The following is a 21,204-nucleotide window of genomic DNA, read 5'->3' as shown; positions in this document are numbered from 1 at the left end:
GGAGCTATTTTTGCACATGAACATCTAAACAAATGGTTCAAGTACTACTCTTACCTAGCAACACACCTTACTTGATCTTCCTCAAATTCTCTTACACACAACACAAACATACACACACGCTGTTTCTTTCTCTCCTCTATCTCTCTCACTCTTTCGCGACTAGAAAAGCTGTGATTAGAACGTGGATTTACTATCCCTTGCGTTTATTTCTTTCTGTACCTTAAACCACGAAAACGTCACAAATAATGATGCAAAATCACCTACGACTATCGCACAAAAACCAAGCGTACGGGAGAGGAAGAGCAGAGGCGCTGGCTCTCAGCGTCTGTACTTCAACGTTACCGTTCAAATGAAGATTTTATGAATGAACGGATCGACCGCGCCTCAAGGCACCTTCCACCATTAGCCGAGCGTTGTTTCCATTACAAGCAAATCGTCGCGCGTCGTTCAATTCCCGTTCTGCTTCTTCACAATCTACTTGCACTACAGTCTGCTTTCCCTTCAACACTGTCCACCCGATCGTACGTGTTTGTTTGCTTGCGGGCTGTGGTAGGTTCTGTTGTTACTCTTTGTCTCTTTCGTCTCTCCGTAGTGCTGTGCTTCGTTTCTTTCGCTTCCAGTTCGGTTTAACATGCGCGATGCGCGTTCACTATCGTTATTTTCTTCTTCGCCTTCAATATTCTTTTCCCATCTGTGTTTCAATTCGTTTTACATCTCTTCTCTTCCACAGTAGCACTACGCAACGGCGATGAAACTCCCTTCCCATCCCTACCGCATGTAAAGGCAATCTAGCAACCGAGTGGCTCGACACTGTGTTCCTCACTTTGTTTCTCCCACATCATTCCAGCATTGCTGTAATGCCGGCAATGGTTTAGGGTTGCATGCGTGCGCCGCGACTGACTAGCATATTAATTCGTGGATCTTCGATTGCCTTTCCACCTTCTCTACCAAATCTTCCTGTCGCATTTACTGCCTTCCTGTGAGAAGCCCATGCGATCGGACATTATTGCTAACAGTGCGACTGTGCTATTCTCACACGACTGACTTGAATGAAGTTGATTGTCTTCGCGAATACGTCCACACACTCATACACACACATACAACCACACGCACACTTTAATACTCACATGCATGCACACTGGCGATCACACACTCTAAGCAGGCATTATATTCCGTATTTTCATTCACAAAATCACGGAACGGAGCAAACCAAATGAATTAGGCAAACTAAAACCAAAGCACCAACGTACTGTCTGGGGACTATCATAGGCCTCCCAGTGCGTTCCATCCTAGCAACACTCTGTGTCGGTTGATCTTAGTGTTAGGTTGAAGCCCTCGGTTTCAGCAACACAGCACAATCACTGGCGAATCAACACACTTCGACTGTCCCAGCAGCGAGACGGGGACAGTAAATGTTTTTTCGACTATGTACGCACATACTTGGAAACCGGTCAGCGTTGGAGCAGCTTGCGTTGTTATCACTGCCGCTAGGGTAGGGCCTGAATTGAGTCCATTTCAGCGATAAGAACCTTGGACGTTTTTCTTTCTTTCTTTACACTTGGGCACCATTTTTAAATACGTATACATAAATTCGAAATAAATATCGTTTTATTTGTTGATCACGAAAAAGGTTTACACATAAGAGATCAAATAACAGACATTACGTGTCAATTACCCGACTAAAACACAACTTATGGCCACTCAAGCTCAATTTTTACGTTTTATTAAAACTGCACTATTCATTAACTACGATATTCAATATTGTTTTTGAAGCTAGCGTTTACAATACAAAAATGCCGCATTCGCGCATTTTCAAACACCACACACTTCAACACTACCGGAGAACGTTCTCCTGAAAGACTTGGAAGGAAAATTCGTTGCTCAGCTTGTGATCATCCGAAATAAACACCAGTACTGCCGACTGCACACACACCATCCCCAAACAACGATCTTATTTGTAGCGTATGGGCGATGTACAGACGAGAAAAATTAGTTTCAATGCTGAATTTTTGTTAATATGTGAGGTACGCAACGTAACAAAGAATTACGTAAAGTTGTACTGCAGGTGAAAACATGTGATTTTTTATATGCTATGTAACATACATATTTTATTTATTTTTAGCTATTCATCTATCACAGTGGTTACAACTTTCCCCCCCAAGCAGGGTACATGTACGATTTCATTACCTTCTTACAAGTAAATGAGCGGGGCCCAGCGTGGCAACCCATGGTGTTTAGCGAAATTTTGATCATAAATTCAATGGGAGGAATTCTCCACTGGCTGAAAAAAGGTGATCTATCATCATCCACCATCGATGGAAAAAATAGTATTATGGAAGAATATTTGAAATCGATCATGTCTTACTAATAATATCATGATTTTAGGATGAATTTCAAGCACCAACGATTGAAATAACATGTGTGTAGGGCACCATAGATCATCACCTTCCACTGTGTCGTCCCTGGTCCTTCGTGTAGCCATGTGGAGAGGATAGATTTCATACACTCCAAAGGCCTTTCCATAAAGAATAGAGGTAGAGTGAGCGAGATAGAGAGATAGAGTGATATATAGAGAGAGAGAGATGGAGATGGAGCAAAAAAATAAAGAACAAAAGTAAAAAGAGAGCGCGCGCGCGAGAGAGAGAGGGAAAGAAAGAGATCACTCGATCGGCTAGTTGCCTCTCACATATACTGCTTCCAGATCCTATCCGTTGTATAGAGCAAAGCAAGAACAGATGAATGAACAAAAAAAGGAACCACATGCGGTTAAGGCCAGCACACATACACAGACACACTGAGACTGTTTGAATTGATCGCTCCTTTGTGGGTGTGTAACCTGTCAGGGTACAGGCAGGTAAGGACCGAAGAGCGAACAGTTTGTTCGTTTTAAAGTTATGAATGAAAACCCACACACCTTCCCAGAGCTGCGCTAGCAGTATTCATTCTGCTACGCGTGTGCTAGTGGAGCAGCGGCGAAAAGGGCGTTTGCTGAGGCAGCAAGGTGGTGCGTAAACGGTCTGACCGCGCGTCAGCAAGATAGACTAAAGTGGGGGTTCCATCGTCCCACTCAAGATGACATAAAGCCGCATTGAGTTTAGCCAAGACGGTGTAGCAGCCGTTGCAAAGAAAATAGTGTAAACAATTATCAGGCAGGTATGTTGTTGTTAAATGATATGCTAATACAATATTGTGTACCAAACTAGCAGCGTTGATTCGATTGCCAAAGTATTTATTTAAAATTTATAAGTATAAAATAAAGCCCAAAAGTTAATGAAAAACGAAAAGCATTAGAATTAGGTCTTTTCAAGAACAATTATTCAAATTTTCAAGAACATTAAATTATGATGTACTAGTACGAGCATATAAGTAAAACTAATATATTTAATTATTCTTCTATGTGGCGTAATGTCCAAGCCGACTTGTATATTTAAGCTTAATTTCGCATTTCAACTCTCAATTTTACTCGTTACCATCGAATGTTTAAAGCGATAGTGCTATCAACGAAATAACTACGTGCTGCATAAGGAATTGCAGCTACTGCGGTCACAGTTACTACGGTCGTTCCATATTCGTGCAAACTAAACTCCAAAAAGAGTTTTTTTCGCGATCTGTAACGGTAGCTCAAAACCCTGCGCTATCGTTATTTCCTTTTTAACCTCTTATTAGCTTCGAGTTTCTACATAAGTTACACGGAGCAAAGTATGTGTACGTTCATGCAGACACCTACACACATACACGCTGCCTTGGTAGATCAAATTCTGGCTTGAATGCTGTCCTGGTTCCCATCCCTTGTTTCCACTTGCATGCATCTTTTGATGCTGATGTTTGTTGTCATCTGTTATTTGGGATTTATGTCTGCTTTACTTTCCCTTCACTTTTGGTAGCCTGACTTTTAGTTCTTTTCTTACGGTCTTTTACATCGCTGGCCTATCGGTTTTCTCCCATCATCTTCCCATATCCTCCTTTTCCTTGTCTCTTTTCCGCGCATCTGTCTCCTTTTAAAATTGCTGCTCTGTCTTTATTTTCTTCTTGGGAGCCTTTTGTAGACTTTCTCATTTGTATGTGTTAGTGATTTGTAATACTTCAATGTCTTCACACAGTTTTCTTTCAGCCGCAGATTGAACAGATGCGTAATAAAAATAGACACAAGAATTGAGAAGGATAAGTGAAATCAGCAATCATCCACTGTATTAAAGGCATGTTACATTAACATACACAAACATGTAAGCGCAAGTAAATTTTGTTTGAAATGTTTCACTTAATAATTCAAGAACAGATTATTTTGCACCGTAAGGTATCAACATAGCGACTCGTAAAAACAATATCCTAGCTCATCGTTTAACGACTAAAACTACGAACTACAATCAAAAATTAAGACAGAATAAAAATGATAACCACCCAAATAGCCAAAATTGCTTAAGCAGCCAATTTCGGCAAGCTAAAGATCGCTGCTAGAATTCGCCTTTTGCAGTAGATAAACGAGTAGATACAGGTGTCCCCGGAGATACGACTGTATTTGGGACCGAAAAAAATTCCCAAAGGAAGGCGTAAGTCGAATATCTGTGAATATAAAGTTTATAACAGAAATTGAAGAGTCGGAATCTATGAAATCGTGTATTTTATTTAAAATAATGTACAATAATGTATTAGTTTCCTCCAAAAAAAAGTATGGCCCTAGAACTAATTTGAATATGCTGACGCAGCTGACTAACGGATTGATTGAAATCTGCTGATAACCCTAACCTATTATACACATCAATCATTTTGAGCAGTGGATCATTGGCACCAAAACCAGTCGATCTAAAAGGGCTTCTTAGTAGCTCTCTACTTCTAAGACCTCTAGAGGGAGTAGAAAAGCAAATAAAATTTAAAATGTGAGGTGCATCAAAATCTCCAATTAAAAATTTATGCATAAAAGTTATCTGAGCCGTAGTTCTCCTATGCTGTAAAGTCTCTAAGCCAAATAGTAAACACCGAACATTATACGAAGGACGTGGAATTTGGTTTGACCAGGGAAGACGATGAAACATAACACGTGTGATTTTTTTTTCTGATTTTTTTCAATTTTATCTATGTATGTGATTTGATGGGGACACCAAACTTTCTTTCTTTCTTCTTTGGCTCAACAACCGATGTCGGTCAAGGCCTGCCTGTACCCACTTGTGGGCTTGGCTTTCAGTGACTAATTGATTCCCCCCCATAGCAGGATAGTCAGTCCTACGTATGGCGGCGCGGTCTATTTGGGGATTGAACCCATGACGGGCATGTTGTTAGAGTCGTACGAGTTGACGACTGTAGCACGAGACCGGCTACACCAAACTACACTGGCAAATTCCAGGATGGGACGGACTAAAGAACAGTATAATGTTTTTAAACTGAAAGGATCTTTAAAGTCGGCCGAGACACGTAATACAAATCCTAACAGTTTAAGAGCTTTAGTGACAATATGGATATTCAAGACCGGGGAGTAGCAGAATCTGTGGAAATGTATTTGTAACGATTATCAGCAAAGAAATTAAAAAAAAATACATCAATTTCGTCTCAATGACAACTTCTAAATGTCAAAATCAAAATCGTCGTATCTGCGAATCGTCGTAACTCGAAGGGGTCGTAACTCGGGGGACGCCTGTAATATTAAAATAGCCAGCTCGAACTCCATAGTTGATGTGGGGCTGTTTACCGAAAAATCGTTCCGATGTCGTACTTTGTGGGTGATTAAGAGATGAAACGGTACTCTTTGGAACCTTGCGGCTGTTTAGCCTGATGTGTATGGTTCATGATGGAACTTGAAGGCTTGTTAAGAAAGCGTACCGAACTTGGTGGAACTTTATAGATTTTTAATGCATGGCATCGGTACAAGGTGGCTCTTGTCAAAGTGTCAAAGCCAGACACCGTCTCGTGGTTTGTGCTCCAGTTAGATTAGTTATTTGATACAATAATATTAAGTGAAGTGGTTTTTTCTTAACTGTGAGTACTTTAAAATTCTGTAAACGTTATGAACATTTACAGTTCACAAATAACTACAGTTCACAAAACATGCACACAAAGAAAATCAAAAATTGTGTTGTATTTCAATGATGACGTCTTGCTTGAAAATAAAACACAAAGAAAAATAATCCCTGGCACTCTGGCATAAGGAAGCTGCTTAGGCGCTTTTGAGAAGGACCGCCTGGGACTTTGATGCTGTTTATCTACTGCCAAAGACGAATTCAAGCAGCGATCTTTAGCATGAGAAACTTAGCTGCTGCCAGGGTACCGGGGATTATTTTTCTTTGTGTTTTATTTTCAAGCAAGCGTCATCGATAAAATAAACAACAGGACGTTGATGATATAGACATCATTGGTCTGCGGCTCTCCTATGTAGCAGAAACCTACCAAGGGATCGAGCAGGCGGCAGAGAACATCAGATTGCAGATAAACGAGGCAAAGACCAAACTGATGGTGGCAACATCAGCGGGCCTACCAATAAATAATCAGAATTTACGTAGGCGTGATGTACAGATAGGTGAACGCACGTTTGAAGTCGTCCGATAAAATCGCATGCGAAAAAGCGTTGCCACCGCCCTAATTCGTCTTTTGCAGTAGATAAACAGCATCAAAGTTCCAGACTGCATCAAAGTAGAATGACCGGTTGGCAGCCAGCATCCTTGCGCGCAACTCAGCTTCCATGCTATTGTCGTTGCTGACCTTTGACCCAAGATAGGTGAGTTCTGGGAATCATAACTTTCTGGCTATTTGGGAATACAGTGGAGCGCCGTTTATCCGGGTACCTTTTATCCGGCTTTCCGTTTATCCGTGCTGTTGAGAAATGACAGTTAAATACAAAAGTGACATTGCGTTATGAGGAGGATATTTGAAAAAGCGGTTATAAGAGCACATTGTCATTACAAAAACACTATAATGCATGGCAAATTTTAAATATTCTCTTTGGAAAAACATGAAGTTAGTAAAAACTGTGTTGTTTTTATCAAAAAATAAGAAAATTTTCCAAACCATAACCAGGAATTGGTGATAAAATATATCATTTGACTCATTATTCGTGTTATTCGCTTATCCGGGCGAGGTCAAGTCCCGAGAAGCCCGGATAAACGGCGCTCCACTGTATTCCTTCTTCAATCAACTTATTTAGCTTGGGCACAAAGTGAGTGCATACATCAGGTGGGCTTATGGTGTTCTTTCTCACCAATACATCGACTCACAATTAGACGGTTTGTTCCAAAACAAAATCTAGTATGCCTTGAAGTTTAAACGAAATGTCGCAGAAATTGTATGTGGTTTTACTCAGGCGTAGCACGATGAAAGAAGCCAAAAAAACTTACGTGGCAGCCAGTTCTTAGATTAAAACGAAGATTTGAAGGCTTTAGATTCCAAAAAAACATTACATTCGCCAAATCTGATACATAGGCAACAATTACCCAAGTGCCACAAATCCACTAAACGACCACTAAACGGCTTCTAAACGACTCAAGTTCTCTACCTAAACGGAATATAGAAAGACTTCATTTAGCAGACGGCAAACGACTCATGCATTCTAAAAATAGCAAAAAAGCTGGTGGCGCTCTCTGTTGGTGGGATACCCCAACCAGTGGAGCTTAATCGCTTGGAGGAGAGCTTTCTCATTTCCTCTGTACTGTTGTATGGTTTCCCATTGAAGTTATGCATCGCTAAAACTAGAACAGCGATACGATTGTTTAAATACTAAACTCCAATGGAAACCACTAGCTTTGAAGCAAGTGAGATTTGAGTAATGGTCGTTGGTGTTGATACCCACGTATCTGACCACACGACCATTTATATAGATTTTTGCTCAGAAAGTTAGAAGGCTATATAGGTCATAATAAGAAGAAACTTGTCGAAACACATTGCAAGAAAAAGATAGCAATATAATGATTAGTTTTAATACGCCATCTATTGATCAAACCAATGAAGCTGTGGAGCTTTCATTTTTTTCTACGGATATTCAATTTTCCAGTCGTTTAAGCTTAATCTGTGGCGCTTGGGATGAAGCTGTGGAGCTTTCATTTTTTTCTATGGATACTCAATTTTCCAGTCGTTTAAGCTTAATCTGTGGCGCTTGTGTATTGAATCCTTTCTGCCAGCAGGCAAGGAGCAGTGTACCAACCGCCTTCAACAACTCGCTGAACATGTCAATATGATTCTCGAAAACCCTGTAATATCGTCGAACATGTCAATGCCTACTTTCGAACAATTATATGCTCGAACGAATCAACAACTCGATGAACATGTCAATAATATCATTGAAAACCTGGTAAAATCGCATGCGACGAAGCACAGACAGTCGAATGTTAAAAACTATTTCAAAAGGTTTAAAACAGTTATATACAGTCAGAATCATATCAAATAATTCATAAAGTGACTAAAACCGCCCCCTACTTGCAAAATTACACGAAAATTTGTGATATTTTAGCTGGAAATCACGAGATTCGACTTACGCGGAAATTCGAGATACGCGGTATTTTGCGGCAGTTTTCGGTCCCCATTAACCGTGTATCTCGGGGACCGCCTGTACATATCTAGGGTTCGAAGGAAAAATCTCATTTTTTTAAATCATTGAACTATAAAACTCCAAATAGCCCCGAGAAAAAGAACTTGTCACCATTGAGAAGAAAATATGCATCTTAGTCCTTCTTTGGCTTAAAATTCCAAGTACAATCACCGACAAACCGACGTGACACTTGCGTTACAAAAGTGTCCCAAACGAAAGTACTGTCATTTACCAGTGAGGCGAACACTTCTGTCAAAGTAAGTTCTGTTCACTGCTGCTTCGATGTAAACAACTTTTCTAAATACAAATGGCGAAGGAAGTGTGAGGCAAGATTTTGTGAGAATAATTGGACAAAACACACAGGAAAATCATTTTATAAGTTTTCAAATCAATGCAAAAGATGTGAGAAGTACATAAAACAATACGCATTGGAATTTGCGAAGAAAAACAAAAAGGGGGTTTAGCAGTTTCTTCTCTGTGTCAGTGTAGTAAGCGAATCATTGGCGCTAGTGTTTAACGTATTTTCATTTTAAATAAGGAGACAACTTTTGAAGCTCATTTTGTTCGAAGTGTCACGTCGGTTTGTCGGTGGTACAATTTTCAGATCGACACTTCAGAAAGACCTTCGTTTGTGTAACCGCGGAACCAAATCTAATCCATATCCTAGATAAAGTATACATATTTTCGTGAGATGGAACTTTCATTTTGGGCATTAGCACTCCCAGCACCCCCCCCTCCCCCTCCCCTCCTCTTAACACTTCTTTTTAACTGAATTTCGAGTTTTAACCTACAGATAAAATATTGATGCTCCTATCGGCCTAAATAATCTGGCCACACTGCCATATTTGACGGCCGATGTCAGCTCACTGTCAACAGATCGTGCTCAAGATTTTCTCGACATCCCAAAATCTTCTAGCATCCGTTCTCGAAGCGATAAGAGCGATTCCGTGAATTAAATAAACCGAAGGTAGGTTCTGCAATATGTTCGCAAATAGCACTACCTTAAGGAAATGAAGGCAGAATAATGCAATACGATAGTGGAATAGAGTGATGTGCAAACAATGAATTCCAGTTGTTTTCGAGTTACATAACTTACTGTCGCACTCATCTCCATTGTTGTTTTTCCGGCAGATGCTGACCAACCAGATTCTATCCGCTGCCCGGATTGTTGGACTGCAGACTCGCCGTAATTACGGTGTCTCCGCTGTACTGCTGGCTAAGGCAAGCGATCCAATCCAGCAGCTGTTCGTGACCAAACTTCGTGAATACGCACAGAAGAGCCAGAGCGCGTAAGTATTTTGTTGGAAAGTCTATCGCATCGCCACTGCACTCACTAATTCATGAATAAAAAAAATATTTCAGTGGTGGCAAACTAGTTGATGCTACACCGGAAATCCAGCGTGAATTGAAGCAAGAGATGGAGAAACTGGCCAAGCAGTACGGAGGTGGTCAGGGCGAAGATATGACTGCCTTCCCCGCCTTCAAGTTCGAGGAGCCCAAAATTGATCCGATCAATTCCAGCGCTTGAATGGTGCCCGGTCATCAAAAAGCAGGCATCTTTAAATAGGAAATAACATTATCACTGCTTCTGAAACAGATGTAAAATAACTTACGTTTCGTTGATATTTATTTGCCGAAAAAAGAGAAACATTATCGCAGCGCATAGAGCATTATACAAAAAAAAAACCCTTTCTCTGCTCCATTTTATAGTCTATACTAATGAAGAGCTGAAACTGCTTACGTTTCCAGTAGGTGTTGAACGGTTTCCTCAAGAACACTCATGCGATAGTCTTTGGCAAGCGTGTAGAACGTTTGCAGCAGGCGACGTAACTCCGATGTAGAGATGAGATTTTCAAAACATCCCGTGCACGTGCAGTACTGAGAAAGGTTTTCCCGTTTGATTTGCTTGCACTTGATGCACCGTAAATCCTGTAGCGTGTATGACATAAGCTTCCGCTGTACCACGTCCAGGAGCCGCATTTCGATTTCGACGTTATCATAATCCACGTTGCACTGTGCACACAACCAAACAGGCAATTCACCGTCTTTTAAAGCTCGGTGTGTGTCCTTGCAGAGATCTAGATCCCGGCAGTGATTGCATGCCTGACAGATGACCTCGGTAAGAATGAAGGATTTTCTCGACTCTTTCCACACGGCCTTGTCGCTGAAGTCACCAATGCCTACGAGAAGTAACATGTTGCGACGCATAGTTGTTAGTTGATCTTCAGCTTCTTTGCATGCGGCTAGCGCTTTAGTTATCGCCTTTATAAACTCCAATGCCGGGCCGTTGGCGCCACGTGCGGATCCATCGTGCATTTTTTGTACCATTCCGTAGGCAATGCAGGCTAGCTTTTGCAGTGCACTTTCGGGCGAGACACCTTCGGCCATTGTTTGGAGGAAAGACACAACAAAGCTTTCAAAATTCGCCCGACATCTTCTTTCCTCGGGCAGCTGCTCGGAAATACTCCAGTTCATTTCGAGCGCCAGCTCTTCTTCGTCCAATTCATCCTGCGATGTTAACGTATTCGGTTCGTTGGAGTCAATCGCTTCCTTCGGTAGGTTACCTCTCACCCCGCCGTAGTTTGTTGGATCGTTCCACAATAGAAATTCCCACGCTTGCTGAAACGACAGCGAAACGCTGTGGAAGAGTTCGCGGTTGCGAATGTTTTGCACTATATAGTCCGTGTAGCTGATCGCGTCGCCAACAGTTCGCTTGCCTGTATCAATCACTATACGATTAAAATCCGCGTAAATGATCGTTGCTTTCATGCGTCTAAACTCGGCTACAATTTGCAAGAAAAGTTTCCGCATAATAGTATTGAGAGCGCGTCTTAAAGCAGGATCGTATAGCAGAGCGCGACTGGACCGTACCCAACGGTAAAAGTGGATGATTTGAAAGTCGGAAAATACATTGCGGTTGATTGAAACTTCGCGCAGCCATGTGTTGACCATCATCCGCATCACACGGAATGCCTGACTGCAAAGTGCTGTTTCGTCGTAGTTGGAAAGCTGCTGACCGTTTGGTCCGCTAGTGATCATTTCTTCTAACGATGCTTGGGGCATTACGTCGAATGTAATTGCGGATGAAGTGCCTTCCAGTTCCTGTACCTTGCTAGCCTGGAGCAGGGCAGATACCGCTAAGCTTTCTACGGTTAGTTCAACGCAAACTGAACGATAAAAACCACTTCGATTCTGTACGACCGAGATGTTGTCTTCAAACTCGGCTAACAATCGACTGTCATCCGCTTCGCGTCCTCCAAGGTCGGGACGGGCCCCGCCAGAAAACCATAACACAAAATTATGGCGATGTAGAAGCCGCGCGAAAAACAAATCCGCACCGAAAAGCACCGTGTCGGGAGGCATGTTGCCCAGCGGAAGCTGGAAATAGAGGCACTGTTCTAGCATCATTTGAAGAACGCGACCTAAATTAAGAAAGTGTCGTATCATTGACCGAGCACCGTGCCGTTGCCAATCGAGCCCAGAGAGCAGGGCCGCGTCGTCTGCTATGTGAATGGAAACCTCTGGGAACTCTAAACAAATCGGCAAATGCTGATTTAACTTGTGCAATCCAAGGGCCGTTTGAAGGCATAGTAACGTTGGGCCACGTTTTTCATCACGATATGCCGATAACGCGCGCGTTACGCGCTGATACACCTGCTTGGCATCTATTTCCATAAAAACTTCGAACGTCATGTCCGACGGAGGAAGCATATCTTCCCCATGTTCATCGCTGGCGGTCAGTAGTGCTATTCGTTCGGAAGTGTATAGATTTTTTACTGTTGGCAGTTGGTTTGTGCGTACCGTATCTAGAACAATCACGAGAGCTTTCTTACTGGCGGCCGAGAATAGACCCCACATCTCGCGTTTTCCTGTCGGTGACACGTGCTGGTAGAGGAATATCTTGCGCAAATTCACGCGACCATTCAAGGAGTTCTTGAGATACGGTGTACAGGAGACGGGGCGCATCTCCAACTGCTGGATGTTGAAAGCATCGAGATCTTTCGTAGCCATTGCTGCTAATGCTCTTGCTTCCGATCGTTGAACCGCACATACGCAGCCTAGCTCCATGAGGGCACGAAATTCTAGCGTCATCTGCGTCTCGTATATTCCTTCGATATCTGGCGTCGCAAGATCAGCCAGCAAACCCAAACGATTGTCGCGAAATACTTGCTCGGGCACCACGTATTGGTAAAGATGATAAACGGGCCGTGCACGAGGCAGTACTCGATGAACCTTTTTCCACATAGTTTTGGATCCTCCCGCTGCTCCGGCATCCTCAGGGGGAGCCGGCGTTCGTTGATTTACGTAGAAGATTCGCGGAACAGTGAGCCGAATTTTGTGCAGCTCGTCACCTACCATAGCCCAAACGGTAAAGTTACCCATATCGTCCATCGGCAAAAGCTGTATTATCTGCCAACTCTGTTCAATCAGCGAACGTTGCGTTTTGCGCAGAAAACCACCTAATGTTGCGGTTCGTGCTGATACCGCGACATTAACGCTATCATCGTTAGTCGTGCGGATACGTTTGCTATTGCGCACATCACGCCGGTGTGTATTGCGCTGCGATAATTGCCAGCGCCACTTCCGCTTATGAAATTGTAGCCAATCGATCAATTCAGCCCGACTTGACCCCGGCAAGGGAGGTTCTCCTAAAGCTTCACGCCAAGTTTTTGGGATCGGTTGCTCCGCTTCGGTTTGAGGGCAATCGTCTTGTTCTTCAGAACCTTCTCTGCGCCGTTTGTGGGTGATCGGAACACCCGCTAGTGATCCGTTGGTTTGTTTCCTTACTAAATCTTCGACATCGGTAACCTCTCTGTTCGGTTTTGGTGGTGCGATGCTAAACATTTCACTTATACGTCGTTGTTTCAAGGTATCATTTTTGTCTAACATTTTCTTATGCAGCCAATCGGGATGTTGCACACGCGGTACCGGATTATTCAGGCCCTGCAATGCGGCTGGAATTGTGATGATTTTTTGTATCGTTCCTCCCAAGCGTTCGATGTAGTAGTTCCAATCCAAAACATCGCGTATATCTGCATCACCCATGGTGTTGTCTTTCAGCCAGCGCCGTAAGTAATGTCGTCGAACGCTTATTTCCGATTGAAATATTGCCAAAGGAATTGCCCGCTCCGTCACGGGTGCTCCTTCCGGTTTGCGAGAAATGATAAATTTGCAAGCCAATCCTGCATCTTTTACCATCTGATCGCCCAAAAATTCAGCCAACCGTTTCGCTGTGGAAATGGACGTTGATTTCTGTTCCCCATAATCCTCGAGTTTACGTGACATTGAACGATTTTCGGAAATCAGTTCAAAAAGTTCACTATCTGGCATATTGTGTCCTTTGCTGTACAAAACATCCAGCCAATAATCGGCGATTTTGGCTACAGAAGCATAGCACTGCTCCAGAGTGGACCCTTGCAAGAATGCTTCAAAAACGGATGATTGAAATATTTTTATCAACTGGAGCTCGCCTCGTCGCTTCACCTCAAACCCCTTCAGTTCGGCCAATGAACCGTCAAAGTTAAATACTGCATATCGTTTTTTCAATTTTTTACCTTCCTCCTTGGCGGCAGGAAGCACCATTGCCAGATAGGGCCCGTCTACTTCAAAAAAGATGGAGTTCTCCGAGCGTATAGAATATTCGGCTTGCTTACCATCGGCAGTGTGTGGTCGCTCCAGCACGTGGTACTGATCGTTCGTAAAGTGATCCTTTACCATCGTATTAAGAACGGCATTCGGGTAGGAAACATTGATCGTTTTCTTCTTCTGATGATTAGTTCGGATCGTAAATTCTTGCGGAAATGATGCCGGCAAGATACACCATATGCCATCGGTGTCCAGCTCAAGTGGCCTTCCCACGCGTTCGATGATTTCTCGAGCTTTCGTAATGATGTTTGAGCCAGTCAAACAGACAATACCTGCCATTGGCATACTGTGCCAACGGGCACCTTTGCGCATTACATATCCGTAGAATGAGTTTAGAATACACTTGTGTGCAAGCTGCAGTGAGTCATACAATACCTCACGTCCTTTTGCGGCTTTTATTTCGCCAGCATCGCCACTCTTCACTGCCGCCGTGACGGCTGCCTTGGCAACCTTCGTTAGAGCTTTGTATTCATATCGACGATCGCGAAACGCTCGCACCGTATCCACGTAGAAACTGTTTTCCTTTTGGCATATGGTTGATGTTCGCGTCTCCAATCGCGTTACTTTTGTTTTCTTGTACGCTTTGCGGCAATAATCTGACAGGCGCTTTTTCTCATAATTTGCCTGATCCTCTCGTGAAAGTTCGTGAAAAGCGCGTTGCGGACCACCTGGGAAAAGTGGGGGAAATTTTTCAGTTTCTAGCTGCTGCTGAATGCGCTGAAATTCATTGCGGCTTGCAGGAAGCATTTCACCACGCCATAACCATTCCATATCTCGCTTGCAACGTGCGCCAGGTTTGTTAAAATCACACGCAGCACAATCCGCATCGTTTACCATTGAAGATGGTTGCAGCCGATTTGTGAGAATGATGTTCGGATACATTGCCCCCACATCTAGATGATAAATAACGGGCTGTTCTAAGCGAGTTGGAATATCGTACAATTGCTGCAACGCGGACAATATTTCAGCTTTCACTTCTTCAAAGTTGGTCACTTCCGATAACGGTACACCTTCCTCGGTGACAATTGCATGTTCAAGCACCTTGTCCACGTTTTCTTGCAACTGTTTTATCATATCTGGATCCAGTCGAAAGCGGGTGCTGATGTCAGCGCGAAACACGCCCGACTCAAGTGCTTCTACGTGGCCTCCTACGTACGTTTCAGAATCCAGCACATGCCCATCGTTTGTCAGTTTGTTTAACTCGGACACTTGTTTGTTAGGAAATACAATGTTCACCTTGAACGCTTCTTTCATCAGCAACGATTCGCAAAGCGTCCCCGAACCTTTCCGCAGAATTTCGTCCGGTTCCATTGGAATAATCGTTGCCAGGGCGAAAATAAATGGATGAACGTACTTCATATATAGATAATAAGTCGCCACCGCATCTGAGACTGAATAATTTGCCAACACTTGGGGTTGCTCTACTGCCATACGGCACATTTCTTCGGGATCCAGTTCGACTGGGTCATAGCGCAGTTTACTCTTTGCCACAGCTTTCAATCCTTGCGAGCCAACGGGAAGATAGGAATCGCGCTTCACCCAGCACAGACAGTCAAGATGCATCGCAGGTCGGCAAAGGTAATTTCCGTCGCGCCCATTTACCTTCGAGAAGCCTATCTCACGCTTCATGTCCAAATCGTAGACAGCTGCACGCGCCTCAACGAAAGGCCAATCGAAGAAGTCACCGTTGTACGTTACAAAGATATGTGGTTTCACCTCTAGCACATGGTCAAAAAATTTTTGCAGCAATCCCAGCTCGTTAGGCTCGTTGAAAACGATAAAGTTGCCTTCAAATTCCGGCTTGGGAGTGTATTCAAAATCGTTCACATCACCGCTAATGATCTCACGATTCGTGATCAGGTATCCTTGGCCGTCTATCATGTAGGAAATCATCATGATTTGATCCGTTTGTGCGTCTGGAAACTTTAGCGGCAGCTTTGTTGTTTCTATGTCGAACGCAAGAATGACCGGCTCAGGACGATCGAGAATGTCCGGACGCGGTGTAATGACGGGAGGTTCTTCGCCACCACGACAGCGGACGGTGTACCATGTGCCACAGAATATGTTCAAATCAATTGACACTCGAACATGGTACGGTACATCATGTTCCCGTATATCAACGATATAATCGTAAAAGTCTACATTCTGATTTGGTCCACTTCCTTCGGCCTCGATGCCGTCATAACAGATTGCCGTCGATAGAGACGTACTCAGCATTTGCATGTAATATGTATTAGCCTTTTCGCGCTCTCGATTCTTACGTACCGCGCTGGACAGATCTCGCTTTACCTTATTCATTTGAGTCGTGTTGGGAAAGCTAAGTTTCAGCATGTTCTGCTTTAAGCCGCTCAAGTGGTTCGGCAAATCCAGGTCTTCTTTTTGAATGTGCTCAACGCTTAACAGCTGTCCAGAATACTTTTTACCTAAAAACTTTGCCACTTCCAGAGAATTTCCATCGCGTGTAATCAGCAGCAAATAAGGCGCGTATATTACCGTTGTTTTATATCGATTGCCGTCCATTTGCAAGAAATACATATCCAATGCGGCTACCAGTCGGCGATCTTCATTTAGTATTTCCGTCTGTAAATAGTTATTAGCACAGGGGGTTTAGCATACTGATGATGCATAGCATATGACGACGTACCGAGTGTATGTTGATGAGATAGCCTGTACGTTCTTGTGTATCCTTCACCCGTTCGAATCCATATTTCTGGTCGATTTGATCATTCTCCCGGGATTGTCGATATCCGATCTCATTCGTATCATCGCTGGTAAGAAAATGAATCCACTTGAATTAGCCACCCTTTCGGCTAATATATGAGCCAAAGACGAGTCTTACCCATCCGCCTTTTCAGCATTAAATTTTCCGGTGTTAGTAGAAAACATTTTCACAAACTCTTCGCTACGCTTTCCAAAACAATAGCCATACAAAGCCAAACTGACAGCTTGATTTGCGCGCCAAACGGTGTTGTGCCGTCAATGTCAATATTCTGCCGCGTATACACAATGCACGGCAATAATCGTTGTTGTAAAAATGTATTTAGCGTTGTATCGTACATTTGATAGTTTTGTTAGTAAGGTTATCACATTTTAGAAAATGCAATAGATTTATTATAAGACTGCCATTTTTTGCTGTCCAATGGATAACAAATTAATACAGAAACCAATATTCTTGCAGGTGCCGTAGATACTTGACTGTTGTTTCGAGCTATGTGTATAACCAGCTAATGGGCCAAGAAGCGTTTGTTTGCTTGACAGTAGCGTCAAATTAAATTGGCAATAGGCAAAACACGAAAATGAGTGAAATACACCGCTTAAAATCGCAAATAGTTTCCCGATTTTCGCTTGGAGGTTTTCAGATTCGAAGGTATTTATGCTTGTTGTAGTTTTTCTTCGTACAAACACTATTTTATGGGGTGTTGTTGTCCGGATATCATTTTAGTGAGGCCAGCACGTTTCTTGCCCAACAACTTCAGCCTCTTGACGACGCAGAACGCAAGAAATGGATCACGAATGTGGCCAATCATGTGCAGGGGCAGTGTTTGAACCTTCCCGTTATAGAAAAACAACACATAGAACTGGCCATCAAGGAAGCGAACAACACAGGATTAGATGATACCGAGACGATTTTCCGTGTCATCAGTGCTTTTGAGGTGCCTTCATTCGTGTACTGTGCGGAGAAAAAAAAGTTTCTGCCAGACACCAACAAGCGAAGTTTATTGGCCACACCGGATGGTAAGTCTAGCTACATTCGCGAACGATACTGGTTGCTGTGGCAGAAGACAAGCCGCCACGAAACATTCTCCCAGCGCACGACACCTGGCATGGAGGCACCGGGCAATAGAAACAAACTCAGCCTACGGAAAGTAGAGAATATACTCTCAACCTCGAAAATGAACGATGTTGTCTTGCTGGGATTATTGACGCAGCTAACGGAAGGTCGTTATTATTTGGAAGATCCTACTGGATCGATTCCGATCGACATAAGCACGGCAACCTACTCGCCGGGACTGTTTTGTGAGGGATGTTTCTTGCTTGCGTACGGTAAATATCGAGACGGTGTATTGAATGTAGAGGAGATTGGATTTCCAATGCCGGAGCTTGCTACTAACAGTAGAGCGTTCTTTGGAACCGTGAACAGTTGGGGTGGTCCCTCAAAAACGCTTCTGAAATACTCTCGCAATCTAAACGATTTGGAGAAAGCCAATGTGGAGCACAGTCTTGTGTTTCTGTCCGATTGTTGGCTGGACAATCCGATCGTGATGGAAAAGTTGGAACAATTGCTGAGAGGATACGATGATTTCCCCCCGGTAGCGATAGTACTTATGGGACCATTCGCAAGAAGCATCGAGAATGTCTACACACTAAAAGGTCACTTTATAAAGCTCGGTGAAATATTGTCCAGTTGTGAGAAGCTAAAATCGCAAACCGATTTAGTTATTGTGCCTTCCATTGATGATCCCGCAGCTGCGAATATCTTACCTCGACCTCCTGTACCAGAAGCTTTAGCAGGAGAGCTGAAAAAACGATTCCCTAGAACTATTTTGACCACAAATCCGTGCCGGTTGCAATACTGTACTCAGCAAATTGTTGTGTGTCGTGCCGATTTGGTAACCAAATTGTGTCGAAATACGATACATTTTCCCAAAGAAGGACTATTAGAAGAGCATGTGAGTATTAAGCGAGCTAAAACGATCGAGAAACGATTGGTTTGTAATTAATGCTTTTATTTTGTACCTCGTTTTTTTGTTACCTCTGCAGTTTGCCCGGACAATTATTAATCAGAATACGTTAGCGCCTTTAACACCGATTGCGTTTCCTACACACTGGAATTATGATGCTGCCCTCTCTCTCTATCCGTTACCTGATTTAATCGTTATAGGGGATCCATGTCAAGGCTTTCATACAACTGAACAGGAGTGCACTGTTATGAATGTGGGATCCTTTCCGAAATCAAAATATGCATTTAAGGTGTATTATCCCTCTAGCAGAACAGTTGAAGATTCGCAAATACCTGATGAGGAGTAAACAAATATTTAAGTACACAGAACAATCGCGAATAAATGTAAAAATAACTTTTAAACAAGTTTTTAATATTGCTTTATTGTTGTTTTGCGATTTGGGCATCAGTATACCAGAGCTACCATTCAATGCATTTTTTATATCAGTTTATTGATATACATTGTTTACAGCAGAAGTAGGACTTATGGACATGGACCACATAGGCGGAATAGTTAATTAGTCATGCATTATTTTAAACTTTGCAACCATGGTTATAATACTCACTGTCGTCACCGTGGACGTTGACTGGCGACAGCGCAACTGCCTCGGCAAGTACTGGGGTCGGTATGGCTGCCAACAACATTCGGTGTCTTTTATTTGGACGTTCTAGTCTTAGAACAATGATGACGAATTTATACATAGGCTTGTTTGCGGGTCTCAAAAAGATATTTTTAGATCCTTAGATGTAGGGTATTAAGACCCAGGCTATTTTCAGCACGGTTCGATAAATCTTGGATCAAATGATCGTCGGATTAAAATGGTTATTGGTTTACTGGCTCCCACAAGGCCGAACTGTATCGATTACGAACACTAGACCGTCTCCCTGAAGCAAAGTCCTTCTTTCCGTATGCTTGGACATATTATATAAGTCTCTGAAGCCTATATAGGCTGGTATGACCGCGTAGGTTGTTACGGCAAAAAAGAAAAACAAGAAGACGAAGTTTATGGCATCAGGAAGAAATGTCGCTTTTGGATTAAGTTTATATACGATTAGTCCGGTCTCGTCGTACAAACATCAACTCGCAAGACTTGATAATGGGTTGCGTCATGGGTCTCTCTCTCTCTAGCTCTCTAGTTGGCCTGCTCACGATAGAACACGTCGATGTGACATGGCCCGGTTAACAATAATTCTCCAGGATGTTCGGTCACTGTCTGCAGCCTCCCATCCATGTAGACACCTGATCCAGCGATCTAGTTCGTTGTGATCCCCTTCGCCTTATGCTGCACTGAGGATCGCTGTCGAACACCTCTTGGTGGGGCATGAGTCCGGCATCCTCATGACATGCCCCAACTATCGTATCCTTCGCCACCGTCAGGATGCTCGGTTCACCGTACAGCTCAGCAAGCTCGTGGTTCATCATTCTCCTCCACGCTCCATGCTCGAACACCGCCAAAAATGGGAACACCGGAGGATACGTCGCTCAAACACGCCCAGAGCGTTTGCATCCTCCGCTCGGATGGTCCAGGACTTGTGTCCGTAGAGGACCACCGGGCGAATCGATGTGCAATATATCTCATATTTCGTGCGGGCTCGAAGTCTTCTGGATCTCAGCAGCCGGTGATGCCCATAGCATGCACAATTCCTCTGAACAATGCATCTCCGGATTTCGCTGCTGATGTCGTTGTCCGAAGTAACGACCGTCCCGAGATAGCAGAACTCCTGTAATACCTCGAGATTGTCGCCGTCATCTAATACACTGCTTCCCAGATGGTCTGAGTCTCCGGCAAGCAGGTACTTCGTCTTCGTCGCATTGATTCTCAATCCAATTCTTGCTGCTTCGCGTTTGAGTCGAGTGTACGCCTCACACACCTTCGCTGTTGTCCTGCCGATGATGTCGATGTCATCCGCGAAGGAGTTGCTTATTTATGGTGTCGGGGGCCGTAAGCGGTAAAAGGAGTTGAGGCCCCTTGTTGGTGTCAGGGGGATATTGCATTTGGCTTTGATTCAAACTCACCGTAATGGCTTGCTGGCGGGGGAGATGCTCCAGATCCTTCGACTACTGGGCCCCTAAAGTTTATTTAGTTAGTTATTTATTTAACAATTTAATTTATTTATTTAGCTAATCAACAAATAATCCCTAACTTATTCCTCTAACATGTGCCTCAATCCTGTGTCGCCAAAATTGGAAATTAATAAAATATTTTCTTTAAAGGCTTTGGTCGTTTAATTAAAATCAAACTGATTAGACCATGTATTGAATTGCCTTGTCATTGCTAGTAACAGTTAATTGTATCCATATAAGGAACGCTTGCTCTCACCAACAAGCAAG

At 43.2% G+C, this 21,204-nt stretch overlaps 4 protein-coding genes across 13 annotated transcripts in view; 2 read left to right on the top strand and 2 right to left on the bottom strand.

The window, feature by feature from the left end:
• LOC120893180 (ETS-like protein pointed) overlaps positions 1–1,927 on the bottom strand; it is an 88,082-nt gene extending 86,155 nt beyond the window's left edge. For 2 of the 10 annotated variants that reach the window (XM_040294896.1, XM_040294902.1), the window contains exon 1: positions 1,676–1,927. The gene's annotated coding sequence lies outside the window, so the exon portion shown is untranslated. The other 8 variants (XM_040294899.1, XM_040294903.1, XM_040294898.1 and 5 more) reach the window with 7 other exon arrangements.
• A 7,410-nt stretch (positions 1,928–9,337) lies between these two features.
• LOC120895187 (ATP synthase-coupling factor 6, mitochondrial) lies at positions 9,338–10,114 on the top strand. Its single transcript, XM_040298300.1, has 3 exons — positions 9,338–9,473; positions 9,638–9,795; positions 9,869–10,114. The coding sequence occupies exons 2-3, from the start codon at positions 9,638–9,640 to the stop codon at positions 10,032–10,034; spliced, it is 324 nt and encodes a 107-aa protein (XP_040154234.1). The 5' UTR covers positions 9,338–9,473; the 3' UTR covers positions 10,035–10,114.
• Position 10,115: 1 nt separating this feature from the next.
• On the bottom strand, positions 10,116–17,079 carry LOC120895186 (DNA polymerase epsilon catalytic subunit 1). Its single transcript, XM_040298299.1, has 3 exons — positions 16,992–17,079; positions 16,797–16,920; positions 10,116–16,732 (listed from the first exon to the last, which is right to left on the bottom strand). The coding sequence occupies exons 1-3, from the start codon at positions 17,036–17,038 to the stop codon at positions 10,244–10,246; spliced, it is 6,660 nt and encodes a 2,219-aa protein (XP_040154233.1). The 5' UTR covers positions 17,039–17,079; the 3' UTR covers positions 10,116–10,243.
• Positions 17,080–17,334: 255 nt separating this feature from the next.
• On the top strand, positions 17,335–19,238 carry LOC120896723 (DNA polymerase epsilon subunit 2). Its single transcript, XM_040301090.1, has 3 exons — positions 17,335–17,519; positions 17,595–18,822; positions 18,914–19,238. The coding sequence occupies exons 1-3, from the start codon at positions 17,449–17,451 to the stop codon at positions 19,178–19,180; spliced, it is 1,566 nt and encodes a 521-aa protein (XP_040157024.1). The 5' UTR covers positions 17,335–17,448; the 3' UTR covers positions 19,181–19,238.
• Positions 19,239–21,204: the final 1,966 nt, after the last annotated feature.

The sequence above is a fragment of the Anopheles arabiensis genome, chromosome 2, assembly GCF_016920715.1.
Source record: "Anopheles arabiensis isolate DONGOLA chromosome 2, AaraD3, whole genome shotgun sequence".
NCBI classification, from domain to species: Eukaryota; Metazoa; Arthropoda; class Insecta; order Diptera; family Culicidae; genus Anopheles; species Anopheles arabiensis.
The sequence above is the reverse complement of the archived record's forward strand: the minus strand, read 5'-3'. Positions and strand labels throughout refer to the sequence as shown.

Bases quoted from the DNA above. Each gene is read 5' to 3' on its own strand.
- LOC120895186 (XM_040298299.1), bottom strand. From the start codon at position 17,038: ATGTTTTCTACTAACACCGGAAAATTTAATGCTGAAAAGGCGGATGG. The intron at 16,921-16,991 runs GTAAGACTCGTC...TTTTCTTACCAG, and splicing joins AATGCTGAAAAGGCGGATGG to CGATGATACGAATGAGATCG. The intron at 16,733-16,796 runs GTACGTCGTCAT...AACTATTTACAG, and splicing joins ATCTCATCAACATACACTCG to ACGGAAATACTAAATGAAGA.
- LOC120895187 (XM_040298300.1), top strand. From the start codon at position 9,638: ATGCTGACCAACCAGATTCTATCCGCTGCCCGGATTGTTGGACTGCAG. The intron at 9,796-9,868 runs GTAAGTATTTTG...AAAATATTTCAG, and splicing joins GCACAGAAGAGCCAGAGCGC to TGGTGGCAAACTAGTTGATG.
- LOC120896723 (XM_040301090.1), top strand. From the start codon at position 17,449: ATGAGTGAAATACACCGCTTAAAATCGCAAATAGTTTCCCGATTTTCG. The intron at 17,520-17,594 runs GTATTTATGCTT...ATATCATTTTAG, and splicing joins GGAGGTTTTCAGATTCGAAG to TGAGGCCAGCACGTTTCTTG. The intron at 18,823-18,913 runs GTGAGTATTAAG...TTACCTCTGCAG, and splicing joins AAGGACTATTAGAAGAGCAT to TTTGCCCGGACAATTATTAA.